The following is a 22501-nucleotide window of genomic DNA, read 5'->3' as shown; positions in this document are numbered from 1 at the left end:
TACAGCGAGAATAAAAGTTACGCCTTATTTCTTTGCATGAACATTTGGGAGGCGTTATGCAAATCTTCCCACATCGTGATGTAGACATGTGGGGGCGTGTTAGAACGAGCCATTTTAGGACTTTTATAAAGAATGTCTCTTTGGATTTGAGACTTTAGTCTTTGCAATTTTACAGATCTTCTTTGTGCACCAAGAGCTTGTAACACTCCAAAGAGAAAGGAAAAATTTAAATCGCATCATGTGACCCCTTTAAGCTATTCCAGAGTAGTCTAATAAAATCAATTAAGAGTGCAGCCTAATGTAATTCACAAAAGTATATCGTATTACCATGATTTGTGTTCAAAAACATGGTATTAACGTGATATATGTCAAAAAATTTATAAAAAACGTGGTAGGCTACTATAATGGTACCGCGTTCAAAACCAACAGTAATATTAACTCAGTACTTTTTGCTAGCCAGAGTTTTCAGGCATGCTGCAGTTTTACCCTCATAATGTGGAAAATAATAAATATAGCAAAGGAAGGAAAAGGCAGAAAAGAGTAAATATCATTCTCCGAAGCTCTAAACCCCTGCAGGTCTCTCTCGGCTCTGTTCAGTAGAAACGCTTCTTCATCCCCAGCGGAGAAATCCGGACTAAACCAACTCGCCATGTAGGGGGGACAGGGGGCACATTACGAGAACTCCTCTGCGTTTGCACCCAAAGTAACCACTTTGGCACTTTATGCAAACTTAATATATAATTATATGTCGTATAACATCGAGTGGTCTCAAATTTTAACGTTACAGAATAACAAACTGCGTCATTTATACGAACTCGCACCCCTTTGTATCCACAACTACATTTATCAATCTGAGGGCCGAAATCCGCACACATTCAATCACTGATCCAGATGAGCCAGCTGGCCACGAGCACTACTCGCAATACGCGAACGGGGCGTTTCAAAGACGTCGAAACAATGATAATAGACTGTTTTGGTTTGAAATAGCGTTTGGGACTTTGTAGTTATGGGGTGTCGGCATCCGCTGGATGGATGGGTGGACGCTACGTGGTAGTTTATGAGTGATCGGACCGGTGTGCTGAACGGGTTCAGTCCGATCTCTACAGGTCAGTGTTGTTTCCTTAAACAGATTACGATTAGCTTGTGTAACTGTTCCTAGAATGTAAAGCGGAAGCGGCTTTGTAACATACACCACTGAACGATGAACCGAATCGAATGTTTGAAACAAAGTTTAAACGTTCTGTGGAATGCTCAAAATATGAGCGCTTATTGTTTGTTTTCTTTTGTTCTATTTCGAATACCAAGGTCATGGGTTCGATTCCCAGCGATCACTTGTACTGTAAAAATATATTTTAGAAGCATTTGACAAAAGTTTGGTAGATGCCGGAATGTAAATGTTCTAATTTATTTGTGTAAGTATATTGAAAATGTAACAATGAGTTAATCATCATGACCATTTTAATGCTTGTAGAGGATGTGATTATGCAACTGGTTGTTTGTATTAATAGAAAGTCATATTTTCTTCCTACCTTCCTTTTGAAAGTTCCTTCCACACTTTTTTACTTTTAAACTTCTAGCTCAGCTGGTAGAGCGTGGTTCTAACAAAGCCAAGGTCATAGGTTCGATTCCCATGCGTTATCTGTTTTTTCTTATGATAAAGCTGTGCAAAATTCATACTTGTAAGTGCTCTCATTTATGTATAAGGTAACAAGGTTTTAACTTGCTTTAGAACATTCAGAGTGAGTTTGAAATTGTATTAATTGTAGTGGTTTTCTGTATTCTTAGGTCTGAAATGAGAAACATCACACGTCTGTTTGGGGCGACCCAACCTCAATGGGTCTCCTGGCTGTGGCTCTTGTTTTCGATGCTCTTTTGGACCTGTTTAAAAGCACAGCAGTTAAAAAACACTAGATGGCCGCTGTATTCCGGCAAGCCTTTGCTTTTGGCCTGGAACGCCCCTACAGAAGACTGTAGACCTCGACATGACGTCACCTTCCAGTTAGATCAATTCCAAATTGTGGCGTCACCGAACGAGGGCTTCACCAAGCAAAATCTCACCATTTTTTATCAAGACCGTTTAGGTATGTACCCGTATTTTGAGTCAGACAGCACTCCAGTCAACGGCGGCCTACCGCAAATCGCCAGTCTCACACAACACCTAGAACGGATGCCGGAAGGGCTCAAGAAGTACATCAAGGACCCGACAGTGAAAGGCCTCGCTGTGATCGACTGGGAGGAGTGGCGGCCACTCTGGATACGTAATTGGGGCCCTAAAGACATTTACCGTGATCGTTCGCGACGGTTAGTCGCTGAGAAAAACCCAACTTCGCCTCAAGATCAGGTGGCCAAAGTGGCCCAGCAAGAGTTTGAGCTTTCTGCATGTAAGTTCATGTTGGAGACGCTTCGATCAGCCAAGAGCTTACGGCCCCAGCAACTTTGGGGTTTCTACCTCTTTCCTGATTGCTACAATCACAATTACCAAAGTAAGAACTACACGGGACGCTGTCCAGATGTGGAGGTGACCAGGAACGACCAACTAAAGTGGCTGTGGATGGAGAGTACAGCTCTGTATCCTTCCATATACATGGCAAATATGCTGAAGGACCAACTGGCCGGACGCCAGTTCGTACGGAACCGGGTCAAGGAGGGCATGAGGTTGGCTTCTGTTGGGAACGGGTCAGCCAGGCCTGTGTTTGTCTACACGCGGCCCACTTACCAAAACAATCCTCCAGCTTCTAACGGCAACCTTCTTGAACTCCTGCTGCTGACAGAGGTGAGATTTCCGTAAGGTGATGCTTGTGTTGCTCTTGGTGTGGCAATGTTTGATTTCCCTCAAAAAGAGTGTTAGTACTGGACCAGTGTGGGTGCTTGTTTGTTGAAGTTGACCTGAACCATAAAGTAGCCTAGTCGTGCACAACATATTGGTATCATATTAGTTATCGGTCAATACTAGAGTTTTTGTTTTTAGTTTATCAGTTTCGGTTGATATTGGATATTTAATTGTTGCTCATGGTTATTTGCTCTATTTTTACATTTAGATGACCCTTTCCTTCATCTAACACTCACTGAAAGTTAATAATCTTAAAAAAAAAATTACATTTAAAAATCTTAAATTTTTAACAATTATACTGTATATTATAATTTTGAGGCCTAAACTTGTGGCAATTAAAATGATGGATTTTGATTTTCAGTTCATTTATTTTATTTTAGATAAAATATTTGGGAATTGTAATTATTGTCTATTTATATGTTATCGGCCATAACTTGAAAATAATTATCAGCTTATTAGTATCTACCAGAAATCTTTTATTTGTTATATATATATATTTATATATTAAATCTATCATACATTTTTTTTTATTGTTTTTAAAATTTAGGATTCGAAAATATTTTTATTTTATTTTGTTCTATTATTAAATTATATTATTAAACAATAAGCATAAAACACAAAACTCATTTGAGTAATTTTACATTGTACAAGTAAGTTTAACATTAAAACATTGTAATGTATTTATATTAATTTTGAGATTTGCATTTACATATTACAGTGTAAAATTATAAAATTAGAATATACATTATAAGATTACATTTTACAGGGTTAAATGATAAATGTTTTAAAATATAAAGCGTTTTAAAATGAGCATTAACAATTAAATATCTATTTAAAACATTTCTAATATTGGTCAATAACCGATATGGTTAGCCGATATACCGATATGTTGTGTAGTCATTTTGTTGACGTTTTAATCTAAAGGGACACTTATTGTAGGTTCCTGAGGTAAGTAACCTGAGATCAGTTTTTGCAGAATTGAAATGTTCCACCTTTTGGATACCAGCCCAGATCTTTATCCTCAAAAAATATTATAGGCAGGTCCTGCAGAGGCAAACCCCAAAACCTGAGCTACGTTTGTCCAGCTGAACCGATCTTTGTGATGGTCTGTTGGCTTCTGTGGCTGTTTGAGGGAAGTTCAGCCGTTTCTGAGGTGTTCGTATTTCAGGAGTGCAGTGTCATGGTGTGTTTTTCCTGCCGTTGAGCGATGTTCCCAACGGGGTGTAGGTGCAGAGAATTTAAACAGACTGATATATGTTGCGGCTTGTCTTAAATATAGCAAGCACACATGCAGAATCTTCTCAGCTTTCTGGAGACAAAGACTCATCTGTGTTCCTCATCGAGTCTCGTCAGCTCTGTAGAACAAATACCACAATGCCATCAGCAGCTCGGATGACACGTGAGGCCCTGAGGTTTACTGGAGCACATTCAAAACGAACCCAGAGCTTCATGAGCAGAGCAGTTAAAGTTCGGTATTCAGGTCAACTCGCCTGACACCACTAAATGACTAATGATTCTTAATCTTTTCTTTAAAAATCGATCCAGAAGTAATTATAAAAAGCAATTATTAAGCAGTGCATTAGAAAATATTATACAAAATAATTAATTCAATTCACGTTTATTTGTACAGTGCTTTTCACGATATAAATTGTTACAAAGCAACTTAACAGAAAATGAAAGTTTCTACATTACATTTAGAAGTTTATCAGTGGTGACTGTCAAGGTGATGTCTGTATGGCAGGAATGTACAGAAAAAAAATCATCCGGTTAGTTACTGACAATTATTTCCTAATAGAGTAAAAAAATAGATTTTTTACTGCATTTGAAAAAAAAATCTACTTGGACGTTTGGTCTAAATTGGTTCCTCTGATTGAAAAAAAACACCCATTTAGTATGTTTAGTAGTGTATTGAATAGTGTCAAATGACTGAAAAAAATATTTATTATGTTTTAATATTGTTTTATTTTAATATTATTAAATTATTAAGTTTATTATTAATATAAATTGTAATTTAATATTCATGTTTTTCATTGTATATATTTTTGTAATGTATTTTGAAACATTTGTGTGATTTGTTTTCAAATTTTTTAAAATATTAATATATATTAATGTAATATTTATATACATTATAAATAATAAAAACTAATTATTACTATAAATACTAATATGAATTGTAATTTAATTTTCTCTCTCTCTCTCTCTCTCTCTCTCTATGTATATATATATGATATTAATATAATTTATAATACATAATGTATAAAGATATATATATATATATATATATATATATATATATATATATATATAATGATAATTTTCAAAATAAATTATAGCTATCAATTTGTGAAAAACAAAATAAATATAAAAATCGTTGTAATAATTTTGTGTCAGTGTGAACGCCCAATAACATCTAATCATACTATGCCTAGTTAGCAGACCTTAACTAACCGTTCATACTGACATCACGGCTGGTCACATGGACACGTCTGTAAAACTGTCCTTGTAGTCTGTAGAGTAATTCTGGTCCGTCTGGAGGCTGAAGATCACATAACGGCTACTGGACGTATCTGTGTCTCGCACACCAGCGAACGATATCATCTGTTTATTCTAAGCGCACATGCGTCTGCCGCTTTAAATTCTTGAGCTCGTTACAGCAGGATGGATTCTGATTGGCTGTCAGTATTTTATCGTTCATCAGCTGGAGAAAAATTGATATCGTTCCTCTGTATCGTTTTCGTTATTGTTGTGGTGTGACCTATGCTATTCTTTAATATTGAGAACGATTTTTAGAACTATATCTTTATAGTTATCGTGCTTTGTGTGAACGGGCCTTTAGAGCCTTCCTGAGCCCAAGTCCGAAGACTTTTTCCCCTCTTCAATTTTTTTGTTCTCTCTTCAAAACCTTTGTTCTCTCTAAAAAGCAACACAAGTGAGAGGAAAAAAAGATGGCTAGCTAACATTAGCATGCGGTACCAACGTCGGCCACCAGGTCACTATCAGTATGCATGAAATTAACGCTTAAACCACTTTAAACCTTGAATAATACATTTACGCGAAGGATTTGCATGTTATAATCAAGACGAAATCAGGTTATATACATTGGTTGATGTATAATAGCTAGAGTTGTTTTTAGCTGTATATTATAAACATGCGCTACAGTTGCTTGCTGTCCTGTTTTCCCAGCGCCACGAGATGGAAATATGGAGAAAAACAGGGGAAACATGGGCAAATTGTTACAGTGTGTATGGAGTCCTGGGTAATGATAATCTGGCTGTAAGTAATGTTCTAAATTCCAGTCGGTAAAACGGAACGGGGAAGTTCAGTCAGACAAGCAGAGTCAATGTGCTAAATTAAATGCTAGGCGTTTTCTCCCCCACAGAAAACCGTTATATAGAAAATACTTAACGTGGCTTAATGGACAAAAACTGATATAAAAAGCTGTGGCCAAAATATGAACGCAGCGTGCAAAGTCTTGTATTTATTATTCAAGGTTTAAAGTGATTTAAGCATTAATTTCATGCATACTGGTGGCCGATGTTGGTACTGCATGCTAATGTTAGCGAGCCATCTTTTTTCTCTCTCTCTTGTGTTGCTCTTGGAGAGAAGAACAAGTTTTGAAGAGAGAAAAAAAGTTTTGAAAAGAGACAAAAAAATAGGTTTGAAGAGAGAAAAACTCTTTGAACTTCGGCTCAGGAAGGAACTAAGACACTACCACGGTCACTTAAATTGAATCCTTAAAAACAAAAATTATTTTAAAAATTAATTCAATTAGTAAATTAATTTGATTTTTTTATTGTTTATTTTTAGTTTATTTAACAGTATTTATTACAACATTTCTTTCATCATTTGTCAGGCATTTATTGCTCTTATTGTTTATACATAATGTAAATGAGAGTAAACAAAACAGCTGAATTAAATATTTTACACTATTTAGATATATATAGTTTATATATATATATATATATATATACACACTTTTATTTATTTATAATTTTATAAAAAGTATTAGTTAGTGTTAAATTATTAAAATGAATTACATATATGTTTTGTGTGAGTGTGTATATATATATATGTGTATATATATATATATATATATATATATATATATATATATATATATATATATATATATATATACACACACAGTATATAGTAAGTCAAAAATAAAAACCGTACAACATAATATATATATTTTTACAGAAATTGTTTATATTTATACATATATGTATAATCATATAAAAATATTATTACAATTTAAATGAATCTTTTGCGAAAATTAAAGAGTTCAAATAATTATATTAAAATGAATATATATAAGTATATTTGTGTTTGTATAAATACATGTATTTTAAATCAAAAATTGTAAAAAATCAAACATTATTCTATTGATTTTAAAGACACAGGGAGAAAGTATTTATTTTATTATGCCAATGCAGAAATTAGCCGAAGTAGTTAATCATGAAATGGTCAAATATTGGCCAATGAATCTTCTTAGCAGTTTGTGATTGCGAAAGATATTGGTCTAATTTACAACCTAGTGTACGTAAAATTTGGTATTCGATGAATTCTTTACTCTCGTTTCTTCCAGACGGCTTGTTCTAGTCTTAATGAATACCTGCGAGGGCCGTTGGGTCGTTACCTGCTCAACGTGACGTCGGCCGCCGAGCAGTGCAGCCGAAACCTCTGCGGATTTCGGGGCCGCTGCCTTCGCAAACGTCCCGACACGGACACGTACCTGCATCTCAGCCCGAACACCCACAGCATAGAGCGGCAGGGAAACACGCTGAAGGTCTCGGGCCAGATGGGAGAAGAAGAGCTGAGCCGCGTACGGGACGAGTTCCAGTGTCAGTGCTATAACGGGTACGTCGGCGACAACTGCAGCCAGAGGGATGCTGGGAATAGAGCTGCGCTCGTCTGGACCACGTTTCTGCAAGTTCTGCTGTTGCCGCTGCTCTTGATGGGGTTCCTGCACTGAAGAGTTCAGTAGAAGTAATTTGAGGACAATACGCCGGACCTTCTCGTCAAGAAATGCGTGACGTCAGCAGGAGGAAGGCCTTTTATTCGATAGAATTTGAACAGAAATGGAGAATTTGAATGCGCACGCTAACTCTGTGGAGTTAGAGCACAGTGGTTTTTTTGTTCGAGTGCATCGCCCCCTGCTGCATGGGAGGCTGAACTGCGACAGGCGGAATTGTGATTTTCGGCTAGGTTTGATGTTTGTGTATGCGTGAAAGAAATGTGATCTTGTCTGTGTGCATTTTTTATAAAAAAAAGACAAATTTATGTGGTTGTGTTTCTTTGCCTTCATACCTGCGTAAAACCAGTTGTGACCTTATTTCTGCTGTGTGTCACAGGACCAGCTCCTTAAGAGACATGTTTTGTTACTTCCAACGCTGCTGCCTCATTAAAACCTCACTTAGATTGAAACCTGTTTTCTATCACATTTCACTCCAAAATTAAGAAATTAGAGAAATTACATTTTGCATGAGGAAAATGAAGCCCGTTTTAGGATCGTTTTCATAATTTTTTCCATTGGTTTTCTTTTGATTTCATGACATTTGTGCATTTTCATCCAGAAATTCTCATAACACGTTGTTGTTGACATTATTATTATTTTCAGTGTGATTCTCATTATAGTATAGCATTTGTTTCTTTACAGTAAAAAAGAAAATGATGATAAATTTTAAATTAAGGCAATACAAAATTCTACCATGAGATATAAAATGCCAATTCAAATGATGTTATAAATTATTATACAAAAAATTGTTAAAATACTAATATTAAAATAAAATTTTAATTCATGAAATGTCAGATTTCTCTCCAAAGTTAAAAGCCTGTTGTAGGATAATTTAGATTTTTTTTCCTCCTAGAAATTATAATGCATTCAAACGTGTTTTTTTTTTATCCTCATGATTCTCAATGTGATTCTCATTATAGTAATTTTACAGTAATAAGATAAGAAATCAGTTTGTAAATGTGCTTAATTATGATGAAAATGTCACAACGGATATTAATGGTCCTATAATTAGGTTTCTTTATGCAAAATATACGTTTTGTCATTGTTTTCCTTTCATTTGGGGCTGAAATATGACTGAAATATGTTCTTGACAGGTTTTCTTAGACCACTGCTGGATAGTGAGGAATTTTTGAAAATCTTGTGACGACTTTTGCCAAAAACATGAATGTACATGTCAAATCAGCAAACTGCGGTTCACACAAGCAAAGATGCCGCCTTATTTTTCTGCCTGGGTTTCACAAATCTGTTTTGAGGAAGGATTTCCCTCTTTTATTGCTGAACTTTGCATTTCTGCTCTTTATTCGTGTGGGATAAACTGGAAAGACTTTGCGCATTTTCAGAGTTTGTGTGACAACTACACCATCATAGATCTGCGGTTTTGTTTTTCCTGTAGTTATTTTTTTGTCATTGTAGTGCCTTTAAAGGCATAGTTCACCCAAAAATGAACATTCTGTCATTTACAAACTGCTTTCTTGTCTGGACTGCAAAGTAGGCAATGATAGAAATAGCATATTTGGGTGAACAGTCTCTTTAATTGACTATGTGTTAAAGAACCTCACAAGTGCAAAATTAAACCTAAAAGCTTCATTTTTATTTTTATACAATAGAATTTTGATACCAAATTCTGCTTGTTCTGTCCAGATTGACTCGTATAAAGTGAGTTATACATGATCAATCGCTTCCAGGTTGAATTGTATCAGGTGTTTGGTGACTGAAAGTGTTTGTTTTATATTTTTACAATAAATCTCATATTTAAAAGCAAAGTCTTGCTTGTAATTTTTGGATTTTTACAAAGTAACTCCAGTAGAGTCCGAAACCATTTTGAAAATCTGGGGTTTGTTTCATTTAAACTGGACATTTTTTTTGTTGAAACATTGAATCGTTATGAGACATATTTAGGAATCTGTTTCTAAATGTCATTTTCCCCTCATCCTCACTAGCTGGGTCACTTTTCCTCTAGTTTTTCCAGCCCTTGGTTTCTTGTTTTCTAGGTCCTGCTCCGCTCCTGAGGGGGTAGTCGGACCGTGCCAAAGGGAACATTACGGGCTGGCAGCACAGAGAACGTCTTGTGTTATTATAACTCAAACCAGACATCCAGTCTCCTTTTATTCTCTCCCTCTTCTTTGCTCTGGGATCTTCCGTGTGTTTGCTGCTGTGTGGGAATAATACTGGGATCTGTGGCTCAGACTGTTGGGAATCGCACTGCATCCACATGTCTAAGCCAATATGTCATCTTGCACAATATTACATAGGGCTCTGCTGAACAATGCACATAGTTCTCTCTGTATTTGACTAGAATAGAAATCAAAACTATTTACTAAAGTAATTCTGCATACGTTTAAAAACAAAAAAGACATCTAATTTATCCCTTAGGAAAATTAACCATGATTTTATTATAGTAAAAGTGTATGGTTTTTGATGCATTGATTACTATTTGTATAACCAGAATTTTACTACAAATACCATGGTTAAACTATGGTTAGTGTAGCAAAACCGTGGTTAATTTGTGGTTACCCTGGTTTAACTTGATTTGTAGTGAATCCATGGTGCACGCAGAAAAATTATACGGAGTGAGTTGATGTGGATGACTGAAAGAACCATCCACATATCGTTTTTTCTCCTGCCTCATATTATTTCCATTACAAAAAAGTTTTGCTAGCGAACGCAATTGTATTTCAATATAATTGTTCCTCCCTTCACCTTTTTTTCTCTCACTCCCATGTCTCATTAGAGGCTCAGTAGATTTCCAATTGTGTAGTAACATGCCCTATTATTATGAGATATTATTTCGCAACAACTCTGAAAGATTTCCAAGGAAAGGTTAATTCACAGCCACAGGAGTGAGTCGGAACCATCGCACGCGTTTACCCGTTTCCACACGGAACTATTATTGTGGGTGACTCATTAACGCTGCTACTGTCACTGCATGCGAATTATGATCAATCTCAAACTTTCCGACAGTCATCGATTATTGGATATTTACAGGGTTTCGTATATTTTTTAGGTAAGTACTAAATGTACGACATGGCTGTCGTGTTCTTGCATTTATCGCCATGTTGGTTGCAGCTGCGGTACGTCTGCGCACTTTATTTCAGCGACGTTACTTAGATGTAGACTTTTATGCATTAACTACAAAAGTTGTAATTACGCATACTCTTGTTTTAAAGTCTTTTATAAATTCGATCATGCATTTCAGATATTTTCGTGTTTATTTTTCGTGCCACCCAGTTAAAATGGAGTCTGGGGGTTTAATCTGCTGCGATTAATGAGATTAATGGTTGCTCCTGGTGTCAGCTGGTTAACCCGAGTGTGATTGTTTCATCTGCTGTAATTAAATGGGTTTACATGCAGATGATGAATTTCTTCCGCAACCGTCTGGTGGTTTTGGGGCTGGTGTTGCTGGCCACCGTGCTGCTGTATCTGCTGCTGCCCTCCATGCGGCAGGGGAGCATGGAACCGTCTCTGGAGGTGCAGCAGCGGAGGGGTCTGGCCGCCTCTCCTCCTCCGCCGCCGCCAAACAGCATCAACATCACGGTCAGGACCGGCCAGCTGCCCGGAGACCCGCCGCTCTTCTTCCGAGAGGCTCTGCCTGTGGACAGCGCTGGGCGACAGATTGTGCCCAGGTCAGGTTACTTTATCATTTAAGTTCTATTCTAGAGTTATAGAATGGCTGTATTGAGCTAGACATCAGGTTTAGGTTCCGAATTTACGGCATAATTGGAAAGCTCTGTATAGAATAGTAAATCTGATTCGTTCTTCAGTTCATAACCATTAAAAATCTAATTTACGTCTTTGGGGCAAAGCATTGTTCCGTGGTTAAACTATGGTTAATTTGTCTATTAACCATGTTTTTTGGTTTTATTTGTAGTGAAACCATGGTTAATTTTTGTAAGGGAGAATACAAGATTATAGCCTAATGTTTTAAAATGATACTAAAATGATCATATAATCGTTTACTAAAGTTTTCTTTGCACACATTTTTTGATTTAGAACAGTTTCACCTTGTATTCACTTGCAGAACGTTTGCGTTCTTTTGCAAATGATTGCATTCACCTGAAAACTTTGCGTTTACTTGTAAAATAACTTCAGGGATCTTATCTATTCACAATCAGCTCGTAACACTCCAAAGAGAAAGGAAAACTTGAATTCGCATCATATGACCCCTTTAACAGAAAAACTTTGCATTCTCTCACAAAAAAACTTTTTTTGTGAAACTTTGTTTTCGCTTGCACAACTTTTTTGTTCTCTCAACAAATATTGTGTTTCCCTGAGAAAACTTTAGTTTTCTTGCAAAATATTGTCTATCCCTGAGAAACTTTGCACTTATGCATTCTCTCACAAAAGTATTGTGTTTTCCAAACTTTTTCATGCTCTCGCCAAATGTTTTCCTGAGAAACCTTGCTTTAGCTTGCAAAACTTTTGCGTTCTCTTGAAAAATATTGTTCACCAAAAAACGTTTGCGTTTTCTCACAAAATATTGCATTTCCCTCGATAAAGATTGCACTCATTGGCATTTGTGTTCTCTTGCAAAATATTGCGTTCCCTCACAGAAGTATTGTGTTCTCTCGAGAAACTTGGTTCGCTCGCAAAATCAATTTACTGTAATAATTTTGCAGAAGTAAACCTTTCGCCCTCACATGAAATTCCTGACTATGTGGATTCCCACTGACTTGATTTCACCTGCAAAAATTATTAGTGTTAAAGTCACCATGAAATCAACATTGAAAATTCTTATTTTTTTACAGGAATACTGTAGTGTTTATTGTAAATAATTTATCCGTGCACTTCATTATTATTATTTTTTAATTCATGTGCCCTCGTAATCTTTAATCAAAAACGTTATCCTCCCCTCCCCCTCAAAACGACTCATCTTCTCTTCCGGTCACGAGCTATGGCGCAAGGGCGGAGCTAGTGACGTGAGTGTAAACGCTGGGATAAACGACAGGGAAAAGCTGAAGCTGATGCTTCACTTTATAGCACTGACACCAATCATGAGGGAGTATGTTACCCCTAAACATTGATTTTACGACAACATTACTCTTAGGACATCGCAAACTAATTTTTTTCATGAATATGACTTAACCGGATGGAGGACGCGCTCAGTCATTCAGGCAGTCTCTCTCGCGCGCGTATGCACTGTTTAGGCATGTTTTGTGCCGTTGATCGTCATCGTCATGCTTAATAAATAAAACATTTATTCATGCTTTGGTGTCGGCTGTGAATCCAGTGGAGACTCAGAGAAATCCCCCACCACTAACTGCAAACTGGCATTCAGATCTGCCTCCATTTTGTTAGCAACTCCTCAAAACTTCCAACAATCCAATCAATTCTTGAAGGATGAAATCAAGTCCCGCCCTCTCATTTCAGATGCCGTTTCACTTGGATATATGTCACAATAGAGAAGAAACCGACTTTAAAGCCTTCTGGCTGGTTGCTAGGCAGGTGCTAGAGTTTCGTGTGGTTGCTGGGCAGTGACTAAAATGTTCTGAATGGTAGCTAGGGAGTTTTGGCTGGTTGCTTGAAAGTTTTGATCGGTAGATGAACAGATAGACAGTGGTATTTTAATGAAAACTATGGTAACCATGGTAATTTTCGAACTACTAAATACTGCATATAAATATTATGAGCTATTCTTATGTAACTGTAAAGATTCAGCATCTGTATCTCCTCTCCATCAGGCTGCAGATGGTGCTTCTTCATGGTCAGGCCTTCACCTCTAAGACGTGGGAGGAGTTGGGCACCCTCAGCCTGCTGGCGTCCAATGGGTACCAGGCCCTCGCTCTCGACCTGCCCGGTATGAGCTCTGTAAACGTATATTTCACTTTATTAATGTTCTTGATATGCTGATTTATTAAAAACTTCTAAAGCAGATCACTAAACCGTCTTGTTTCTTGTCAGGTTTTGGGAATTCTCCGGACTCTGAGTCTGCAAAGTCGGATCAGAGCCGCGTGGACCTGCTAAAGCGTTTTCTGGAATCTCTGGGCGTGCGAGCACCGGTGTTACTGAGCCCGTCTATGAGCGGCCATTACGCCTTGCCATTCCTCCAGAAACACAGCGCCCAGCTGCATGGCTTTGTGCCCATCGCCCCCGTGGGCACCCGCGGCATCACCCCACAGCAGTACCGCGACATCCAGGTGCCGTATTTCTTTCAAATCATCTCACACTTAAGAATTCCTTGATTTTAATGTTCGGTTTTAATTCTCACTTCTCATCTGTATGACAGACTCCTACACTAATCATATATGGCGAGTTAGACACCAACCTGGGCGCCCAATCTCATAAGAACCTGATTCAGCTGCCTCATCACACCGTGGTGAAGCTGGCGGGTGCGCGGCACGCCTGTTACATGGACAAACCCCGCGAGTTCCACCGCACTCTGCTCGACTTCCTCAGCAAACTCGAATGAGGGACGGAGAGAGTGAGAACAGGTCAAACAAACACGTGAAAAAGACTTTGGAAGAGACTGGGGGAAGAAAAAGACAGACGCAAGACAAGAAAATGATGAACAGGACTGCGGTGTAGCTGTAAAACCAGTCCTGAAACGTAACACAACACCTGAACGTTCTACCAGCCATCCACATCTGCTCACTCCTTATAATTTCCCTGCGTGCACCATCAAGAGATTAGATATTATAATATATCAAATAAACAAAACTTCTGCAGAATGACTATAGTAAAGCTTCTTTTGTAGATTGTAAACATTTCCTTTTATCAGTTTTGACATTGTTGCCTGTAATAATGGCCTGTCCGAAGGTTGTTAAATTTTCCAGCCTGAGGGTTGTTCTGTAATGCTGTTCCCATGGTTTCCAGTCTCAGGAATGTTCCTTTAACAACACAATAGCCATGGTTTCCAGTCTGAGAATTATTCTGTAATGTTGTTGCCATGGTTTCTGGTCTGACAGATGTTTCTGTAACATAGTTGCCATGGTTTCCTTTCTGAGAGATGTTCTGTAACGCTGTTGCCAGGGATTTTCCTGGAACAAAATTGCCATGGTTTCCAGTCTTGAGAGTTATTCCGTAACGCTCTTTCCATGGTTTCTGGTCTGACAGATTTTCCTGTAACATAGTTGCCATGGTTTCCTTTCTGAGGGTTGTTCTGTGTCGCTGTTGCCATGGTTTCCAGGGTGAAAAATGTTCCTGTAACTCAGTTGCCATGGTTTCCAGTCTGAAGAATATTACTGTAACTCAGTTGCTGTGTTTTTTTTTCTGAGGTTTATTCTGCATCGCTGTTTCCATGGTTTCTTGTCTGAGGAATGTTCCTGTAATGCAGTTGTCGTGGTTTCTTTTCTTAGGGTTGTTCCCATAAAATGGTTGCCATGGTTTCCAGTCTGAGAAATATTCCTGTAACGAAGTTGTCATGGTTTTCTAAGGGAAGTTCCTGTAACACAGTTGTAATGGTTTCCAGTCTGAGAGTTATTCTGTAACGCTGTTGCCATGGTTTCTGCTCAGACAAATGTTCCTGTAACTCCGTTGCCATGGCCTTCTTTCTGAGGGATGTACCTGTAACTCAATTGCCATGGTTTCCAGGCTAAGAAATGTTCATGTGAATCAGTTGCCATGGTTTCTAGACTGACAGTTGCTTCCAATAACATGGTTGCCATGGTTTCCATTCTGAGGATTGTTCCGATAACTCAGGTGTCATGTTTTCTGGTCTTTGGCTATCCCTATAATAGAAATGCCATGGTTTCCTGTATGAGGGTTGTTTTTTTTAAAATATGATTGTCATGGTTTTCTGTAACAACGTGAGTCACATAATGCCAAAAATCATGACTGTCATAACCCTCCATCTCAAATATGCTTGACAGAAGTCATCAATCCTACAAGAACATCTCGGAGGAGAAAACAGTGTTTCTTATTTTTGGCTCGAATAGGTTTGTCTTATCATCGAGTGAAATCATATAGAGTGTTCACACCAGCAGTTGGCACACATACTACTGAATGTAGCATGTTAGTGTGTGAATGACTCGCCATATGGTTTTAGAAGTGCACAAATAGAGACAAAAGTTGCCGTATTGGACGCCTGTAAATTCAGTTTTTCATTATCAGTAGTTGTCAGACTCGTACTGGCAGTAGATTATTCAGATTATTATTAGATTAAAAAATAGAACATTTCCTGAGAGTGCAGAGAAGAAAAAGTGTTCACTAAATGGTGCTGGTATTACATTACCACACCTAAAAATGTAGGTGTTCATTACATATTTATTATTTATTGCTTAAAGCTTCTACATGACAGAAACCATAATGTGTGTGTGGTATTTATGTGCTGTGGTCTGTTGTTTTGTTTGTTTATAGCTTGTAAATATGAATATGTTTTAGAGGACAGTGAGGCACCTCTGATCACCATTTCTGACATCCCGAATCTTCAACCTGAAGGGATGCATGGTACTGCAGAGCCATGAAACATGCTTTTGTTCAATGCAAAATAAAGTTCATTAACATTAATGTTTTGGCGTTTGTGATTTAATGGACATACACCACAAGAGACATCAAGTACAACCAAACAATTGTAAGGGGTCTATAAGTTCAAGTGCACTAAATGAAGTCGATCAAATGTTAAATATATAAATATGAACTAAACCACGATATAAACCTAATTCTGTGAAATAAGTATAATGAACTACTCAAAAAATATAAATAAACATTTCAAAAAGCCTCCAGCACATTTTATAAGGCCCAAAATTCAAACTCCTCAGCCCTCACGCACGACACGTCTGTCAAAAACTTAGACTTTGCTGTTGATTGGAATATTAGAACTAAAAACATTAGCATAACACTAAAGGGCATCAATCACTGCAATGGATACTTGCCGGGTAATAAATAAATATTACCTTACAATCCTTCTGCTTTCAAATCCACATTATATGAATATCACGAAATTTCTGTGAAAAAATAACATGCAGGATACACTGCGGTATTTACGAGAAGCACTGGGGTCCGGGGAGTACACAGAAAGCCCACACTAATGGATGTTTTGACTAAAGGAGAACATGGTGGCCTGAGTGGCTTCAACATGATGTCTGTCAGAGACCATAACGTACCTATAACGCATGCGAGTATACATTTGTTCTTGACTAGCTGAAATTAACTGGTGCTTTTCATATAGTGTAGTTTGAGCACTATCTTCTCAGTTGTTTAAAAGATTAAGGCAATTATAAAATGTAAAATTTTCCAATAAAAGAAGATACATTTTGACACATGATACATATAAAAGGAGTAATAGTAGTATAATTATTAGAATAGTATTATAATTATAGTGTTATCATTATGGTGTTATTATAGTAACCATTTTAGAGTTATATTATTATCATAGTTATTTCCGTGAACTTCTAAGAAAATAAAAAAAGAGAAATTATAAAATTAAGCTAAAAAAAAAAATGTACAGGAAAAAGTAACGTTAACACGGAAAATGGCTTGTATAAAAAAATGTAGAATATAATAAAATAGAATTTTTAAAATACCGGGGAAAAAGCGTTTTAATGATTCTTTTACTCGTGTTTTGACCACGTGTGCGCATTGTGTGTGGGCGTGGCCAGGCGGAATCGAATGATGCCGACGTCATGACGCACGCCATGAGTCTCTCCTCGGGAAGATGGCTGCCGTGTACATGATGCGAAACTGAATGGACCGAAAACAGCCCCAAATTGCTAAAATTCCCCCCTCTTCCCTCCTCTGTGTCCCACTCCACATCCACACACATGCGTTCGCGTTAAAACGAAGCCGATTTTAACCTAGTGTGAAGAACTAAGATGATAATATGACCCAGAAAAAGAAGAAGCGAGTGAATCGCAGTTTGTTACTGGCGAAGAAAATTATCATCAAGGATGGAGGAACGGTGAGTGGCTTCTGTATTCAACCGCAACAAACACATCCGATACGGAGGGTTAAGTCTTAAATAAGCTTATACATACGTATTATGTTAATGTCTGACAAAAGGCAAAATGCTCTGAGCACGCGTTGGAGGAGTAACTGACATTCAAGGCTGTAAACATCAGCATTTACTTCCTGTAAAGAGCAATAAATCACATCAGAACACTTAAATACGTGTTTTTATTAATGCACAGGTGGTTTGATGACACTCTAGATGCCTTTAAAAATGTTACAGACTTAACTATTATAATGACGTTCAAACAACACAGTATAAACATTCATTAATATTGCTACACCTAGTTTGACCTTTTTTTGGTAAATGGATATGGCAGTCAATCAGTACCATGATAATTATCAAAGTACAATGCTGTTATCATCTGATGTTATTATGGTACTGCCTCAGTGTTGATGTGTTAGGGTAGATATGCGAAACTTCATGTCATTTAAGTATAAAGTGTGTCAGACGACTCATGATCATGCTTATGTTTACAAGGTTTGGATATAAATTTAGTTGTCAAGAAAACCTGAAAACAGTGTTTTTTATATACTTTATATTTTTGAATGTATATACACATTTTGAATTGGCTTTTTAATTTAAAATCAGTTCTTAATATTAGTCGAATGTAGTATGTTTATTTGAATGGTAGTAATTTTATTATGAGCTTTTGTCATTTTTATGTTTTGTGTAAATATTTCTATTTTATTTTTATGTTTAGTATTTTAGTTGTAGTCATTTTAATACTTAAGCTTAATATATTTCAGTTAGCCCCCAAGGCAACATTTGTAAGTTTTAGTGATAGTAGTAATAGTAGTTTTAGTTGTGTGCTTTTGCCATTTTTGTATTTCTATTTAGCTTTATTTATTTCACTTTAAGTTTTAATAATTTTTGTCCTTGCCAAGTAAATATTTGTCATTTTTGTTAGTAAAGTTTTAGTAATTTTGTTATGTGCGTTTGTCATTTTTATAGTTTTTTTTTAATATTTATATTTAATTTTTTAACAAGTTTTAGTAATTTTTGTACTTCAGCTTATTTTATTTCAGTTATTTCCGTTTGTTTTTCATCTAATATTTATATTTTATTGATTTGATCTCTATTCCAATTACTGAAAGCAATTTTGAAATAGTTTCAGTGAACAATAACAATACTGCCTGAAGGCCAGTGATGATAAATATCGTAATGGTCAGTGATTTGTCTAAAATGCTTTACACTCAAATGAGCCCCTCACATGTGCAGATGTGGTCAGTCCCATTGAGTTGCAGATCATTTGCTTGAAATTTTCATAAACCCACCAGAAACGATTGGCTTTTTCCCATGACAGAAGCAGACATGTTATCAAGAGTTGCGATTTTGCTTGTTTTATTAAAATTGTAGGTTGTTTGGATATGTTTTATCTTGCCTACAGCACAAAATAAGCCAGAATCTGCACTGGTTGGCGCTCAAAAAACGTCTGATACTCTAGTTTGATAGATTAGGCCTCAAACAGTCCTAATCATGTAATCTCTTAGTGTCAAAACCAATCCGAAGCTGTAAAGGATGTGTAATAATACTGGTTTGTTTCTTCACCATGGCTGACATCTCTGGTTCTTCTCTGTCCAGCCTCAAGGCTTTGGTTCTCCCAGCGTTTATCATGCCGTCATCGTCATATTTCTGGAGTTCTTCGCTTGGGGTTTGCTGACAGCACCTACTTTGGGAGTAAGTTGCGGTCATTTCGAACCAAAATAAGCGTATTTTTGTGTTAAATCAAGATGTTATTTTCATATCAGGTGACGTTTATTTCATGTTACGGGTGTTAGGAACCCACTTTATGTCTCTGTTGTTATATTGGGTAATATGATCATGTAGGAAAGCTTCAAACTTGCATTGGCGTCATAACTGATGTTGTTTTGTGTCTCATGTGTCTGCAGGCTCTTCATGAAACATTCCCGAAACACACGTTTCTCATGAATGGCTTGATTCAGGGGGTCAAGGTATCAGCTTTAACATCCTTCAGTTTACATCCTGATAATCCAGTCTAGTTCATGTTTCAGAAGCGGCGTGTTTTTGTTCGCAGGGTCTGCTGTCGTTTTTAAGCGCTCCTCTGATCGGTGCTCTGTCAGACGTGTGGGGAAGGAAGTCGTTTCTTTTACTCACCGTGTTCTTCACGTGTGCTCCAATTCCTTTATTGAAGATCAGCCCATGGTATGTCGTGTTTCTTGTTTTTGGACACGACAAATGTGTATATTAATTTTTATGAAATTTAGAAAAAGAAATTTAAATGTAGTTAGTTTTTTTTATTATTATTTATTTTTTATTTAATATTTAAGTTGACTTGATTTGGATATCTGAATATATTCATCATAACGTATCTTTTTAACAGTGTTAATTTCGTATTATTTATAAACTGTTATAATATTTATTAATGTTTTGAATTAGCTTTAATATTTATATTTTAACATTTAAATTAAAATGTATTTTTGTTTTTATTTTATTTCATTGTTACATTATATATTTGTCATTATTTGATATATCATGTTTAGTCGTTTTAGTATTTGATTTTTACGTTTTTATTTTTATTTAAAAATTTTAATTTTAAAAAGATGAGATGTAAACAAATTTTAATAGTTTAGTTGCATGCTTTTGTAATAATAAAAAAAATCTGTTTATCTTTAATTTTTTATTTCATTATGTTATTATATTATGTTCTATTTTCAGTCATTTTAGTATTTAATTTACTATTAATTTATTTTAATTATCTTAATTTTTTTTTCATTTTAATTGAAAAAGATGCAAATAAGATGTACACAAAATTCATACTTGTTCTTTTGACATGTTTCATTATTTTCTGTGTCCAATGTTAAAATTCAATAAAAAGTTGTTTTAAATCAAACTACAATAACAACAAAAAGACATTATTTTTATTGTAATATACTGATTGTAATATTGGTTCATAGCCAGTACAGATCATCTCAAAAAGCCCAAGTATCAGTCTCACTGATATATCGGTTTGTTTCTATTTTGTACTACACACGCACAACTTAAATCTCATGCTTGCAAAGATTTAAAAGTGTTCCTGTTGTTTTTCAGGTGGTACTTTGCCATTATCTCTGTATCTGGAGTGTTTGCCGTTACCTTCTCGGTTATATTCGCCTATGTGGCCGACATCACCCAAGAGCATGAGCGCAGTATGGCTTACGGCATGGTACGTGTAACCGGCCAACACAACGCCATCTCTCTTTTTGCCCCTTTGTTTTGTATTAACCCCTCTGTTCCTTCTCTGGAAGGTCTCGGCCACGTTTGCGGCGAGTCTGGTGACAAGCCCGGCCATCGGCGCGTATCTGAGTCAGGTCTATGGAGACAGTCTGGTAGTGGTTCTGGCTTCTGCCATTGCTATGCTGGACATCTGCTTTATCCTGGTGGCCGTGCCCGAATCGCTTCCGGAAAAGATGAGACCGGCCTCCTGGGGCGCCCCAATCTCATGGGAACAAGCAGACCCCTTTGCTGTGCAAGTGTTTTATCGGTAGGGTGAAGGAGTTTATAGAGATGCATTTTAAAATGTCATCGCGCATAGTTTTGTTACGAACATTTGTCTAAATAGGCCTTCACCGTAGACAGTTTTGGGAAAAGTTCTTGACTTTGCGTTAACCGTGTTTCATGTGTTCCTCTAACAGAGTGCAATAATCCCGGGACCGCCGTTCCTCTTTGGTGCGTGTTCTGTGCTGCTGGCGCTCCTGGTGGCGCTTTTCATTCCCGAACACCCCCATATGGGCACTCGTGCGGGCAGCTGGAAGAAGCACACATCCCCCCACGGCCACCCGCACAGTCCCCACCCACCCGGAGAGGCCAAAGAGCCCCTTCTACAGGACACTAACGTGTGATTGGGAGTTTCGATGTGGCCATTTTGGCCACGCCCCCTATTACGCATTGGGGAAGAAACTGCGCATGGAGGTTATTGTCATTTATTGAAATATAAAGCTAAATCGGAGGCACGGTCAGTTTTGCGCTTAGAGCTCTACCTTCCTGCAGAATTTCATTTAAATACACCTGAACCTGTTCATTAAGGTTTACGGAAATTACAGACAGGAAGGAAAGTCTCCATGATTAAGACTGGGCGTCCCTACTGAATCGCCAATAGAGCACCACTTTTTAAAAGAAATGTATATAGAAGAACATATATTTAACAATGGTTCTGTCCAAAGGCACTATTGCAATGGCTTGTATTTATTCTTTTTATTACTTGTTTTTTGCCTTTTTTTTTTCTTTCTTTTTACATTGCTCTGTTTGGCTGTCTAGTTCTTCATTACCATAGTTCACTCAGGGACATTAACCTGGTCAGGAATGTTTCCGAACACAGTGTGTTCCCCTTTTCAGAAGGGCCTAGCGACAATGTACAAATAACAGGCTTCATTCATGAAACGCAAGCAGAACAAATTGTGTGAATCACAACTATTCACAAGAATTCGCATTGAACAAACTTTTGTAGCTTGTTCGTAAAAATATTTGTTGAAAAATGGTAGAAATTTTTCCCTAAAACTATTTGCAAGAATTTGCGGAGAACAAATTCTTGCAAGTCATTCGTAAAGCCGCTCGTAAGAATTTCAGTTAAACACATTTGTGTGAATTGTTCATAAAATTACTTGCAAGGTTTTGAGTTGAACGAATTTGAGTAATTCGTTCGTAAAACCATTCATAAGAATTTTAGAAGCAAAAAATTATTTGGTTCCTACAACTATTTGCATAAATTTGTTCAACACAAATTGTTGCAAATCTTTCATAAAACCATTCTTAAACATTTTGGATGAATTGCATT

The 22501-nt window shown here is 36.9% G+C and overlaps 4 protein-coding genes across 6 annotated transcripts in view; all 4 read left to right on the top strand.

Annotated features, from left to right (window-relative positions):
* LOC107593092 (hyaluronidase-2-like) overlaps window positions 1-655 on the top strand; it is a 9233-nt gene extending 8578 nt beyond the window's left edge. Inside the window, exon 3 of the mRNA XM_016282675.1 lies at window positions 577-655. Within this exon, the coding sequence (XP_016138161.1) occupies window positions 577-655 (79 nt within the window). The remainder of the gene's footprint in view (window positions 1-576) is intronic.
* An 8-nt stretch (window positions 656-663) lies between these two features.
* LOC107593055 (hyaluronidase-2-like) lies at window positions 664-8257 on the top strand. Of its 2 annotated transcripts, none has more exons than XM_016282636.1 (3): window positions 664-1110; window positions 1786-2773; window positions 7419-8257. In XM_016282636.1, the coding sequence occupies exons 1-3, from the start codon at window positions 1058-1060 to the stop codon at window positions 7803-7805; spliced, it is 1428 nt and encodes a 475-aa protein (XP_016138122.1). In that variant the 5' UTR covers window positions 664-1057; the 3' UTR covers window positions 7806-8257. The 2 variants fall into 2 exon arrangements, with proteins under 2 accessions (XP_016138122.1, XP_016138121.1); XM_016282635.1 differs by having other exon boundaries at window positions 665-1106.
* Window positions 8258-10694: 2437 nt separating this feature from the next.
* On the top strand, window positions 10695-14512 carry LOC107593054 (protein ABHD14A-like). 2 transcript variants are annotated; one of them, XM_016282634.1, is made up of 5 exons: window positions 10695-10851; window positions 11199-11470; window positions 13526-13641; window positions 13746-13981; window positions 14071-14512. In XM_016282634.1, exons 2-5 carry the CDS (start codon window positions 11199-11201, stop codon window positions 14251-14253), a joined length of 807 nt encoding a protein of 268 aa, XP_016138120.1. In that variant the 5' UTR covers window positions 10695-10851; the 3' UTR covers window positions 14254-14512. The 2 variants fall into 2 exon arrangements, with proteins under 2 accessions (XP_016138120.1, XP_016138119.1); XM_016282633.1 differs by lacking the exon at window positions 10695-10851 and adding an exon at window positions 10875-10918.
* A 2870-nt stretch (window positions 14513-17382) lies between these two features.
* On the top strand, window positions 17383-21893 carry mfsd14a1 (major facilitator superfamily domain containing 14A 1). Its single transcript, XM_016282674.1, has 7 exons — window positions 17383-17679; window positions 19312-19407; window positions 19620-19682; window positions 19766-19893; window positions 20779-20893; window positions 20976-21200; window positions 21363-21893. The coding sequence occupies exons 1-7, from the start codon at window positions 17602-17604 to the stop codon at window positions 21567-21569; spliced, it is 912 nt and encodes a 303-aa protein (XP_016138160.1). The 5' UTR covers window positions 17383-17601; the 3' UTR covers window positions 21570-21893.
* The last annotated feature ends 608 nt before the right edge of the window (window positions 21894-22501 follow it).

This window comes from Sinocyclocheilus grahami, unplaced genomic scaffold (assembly GCF_001515645.1).
Source record: "Sinocyclocheilus grahami isolate Dianchi unplaced genomic scaffold, SAMN03320097.WGS_v1.1 scaffold163.1, whole genome shotgun sequence".
NCBI lineage: Eukaryota > Metazoa > Chordata > Actinopteri > Cypriniformes > Cyprinidae > Sinocyclocheilus > Sinocyclocheilus grahami.
Note: the sequence above shows the minus strand (reverse complement) of the source record. Positions and strands in the feature narration are given on the sequence as shown.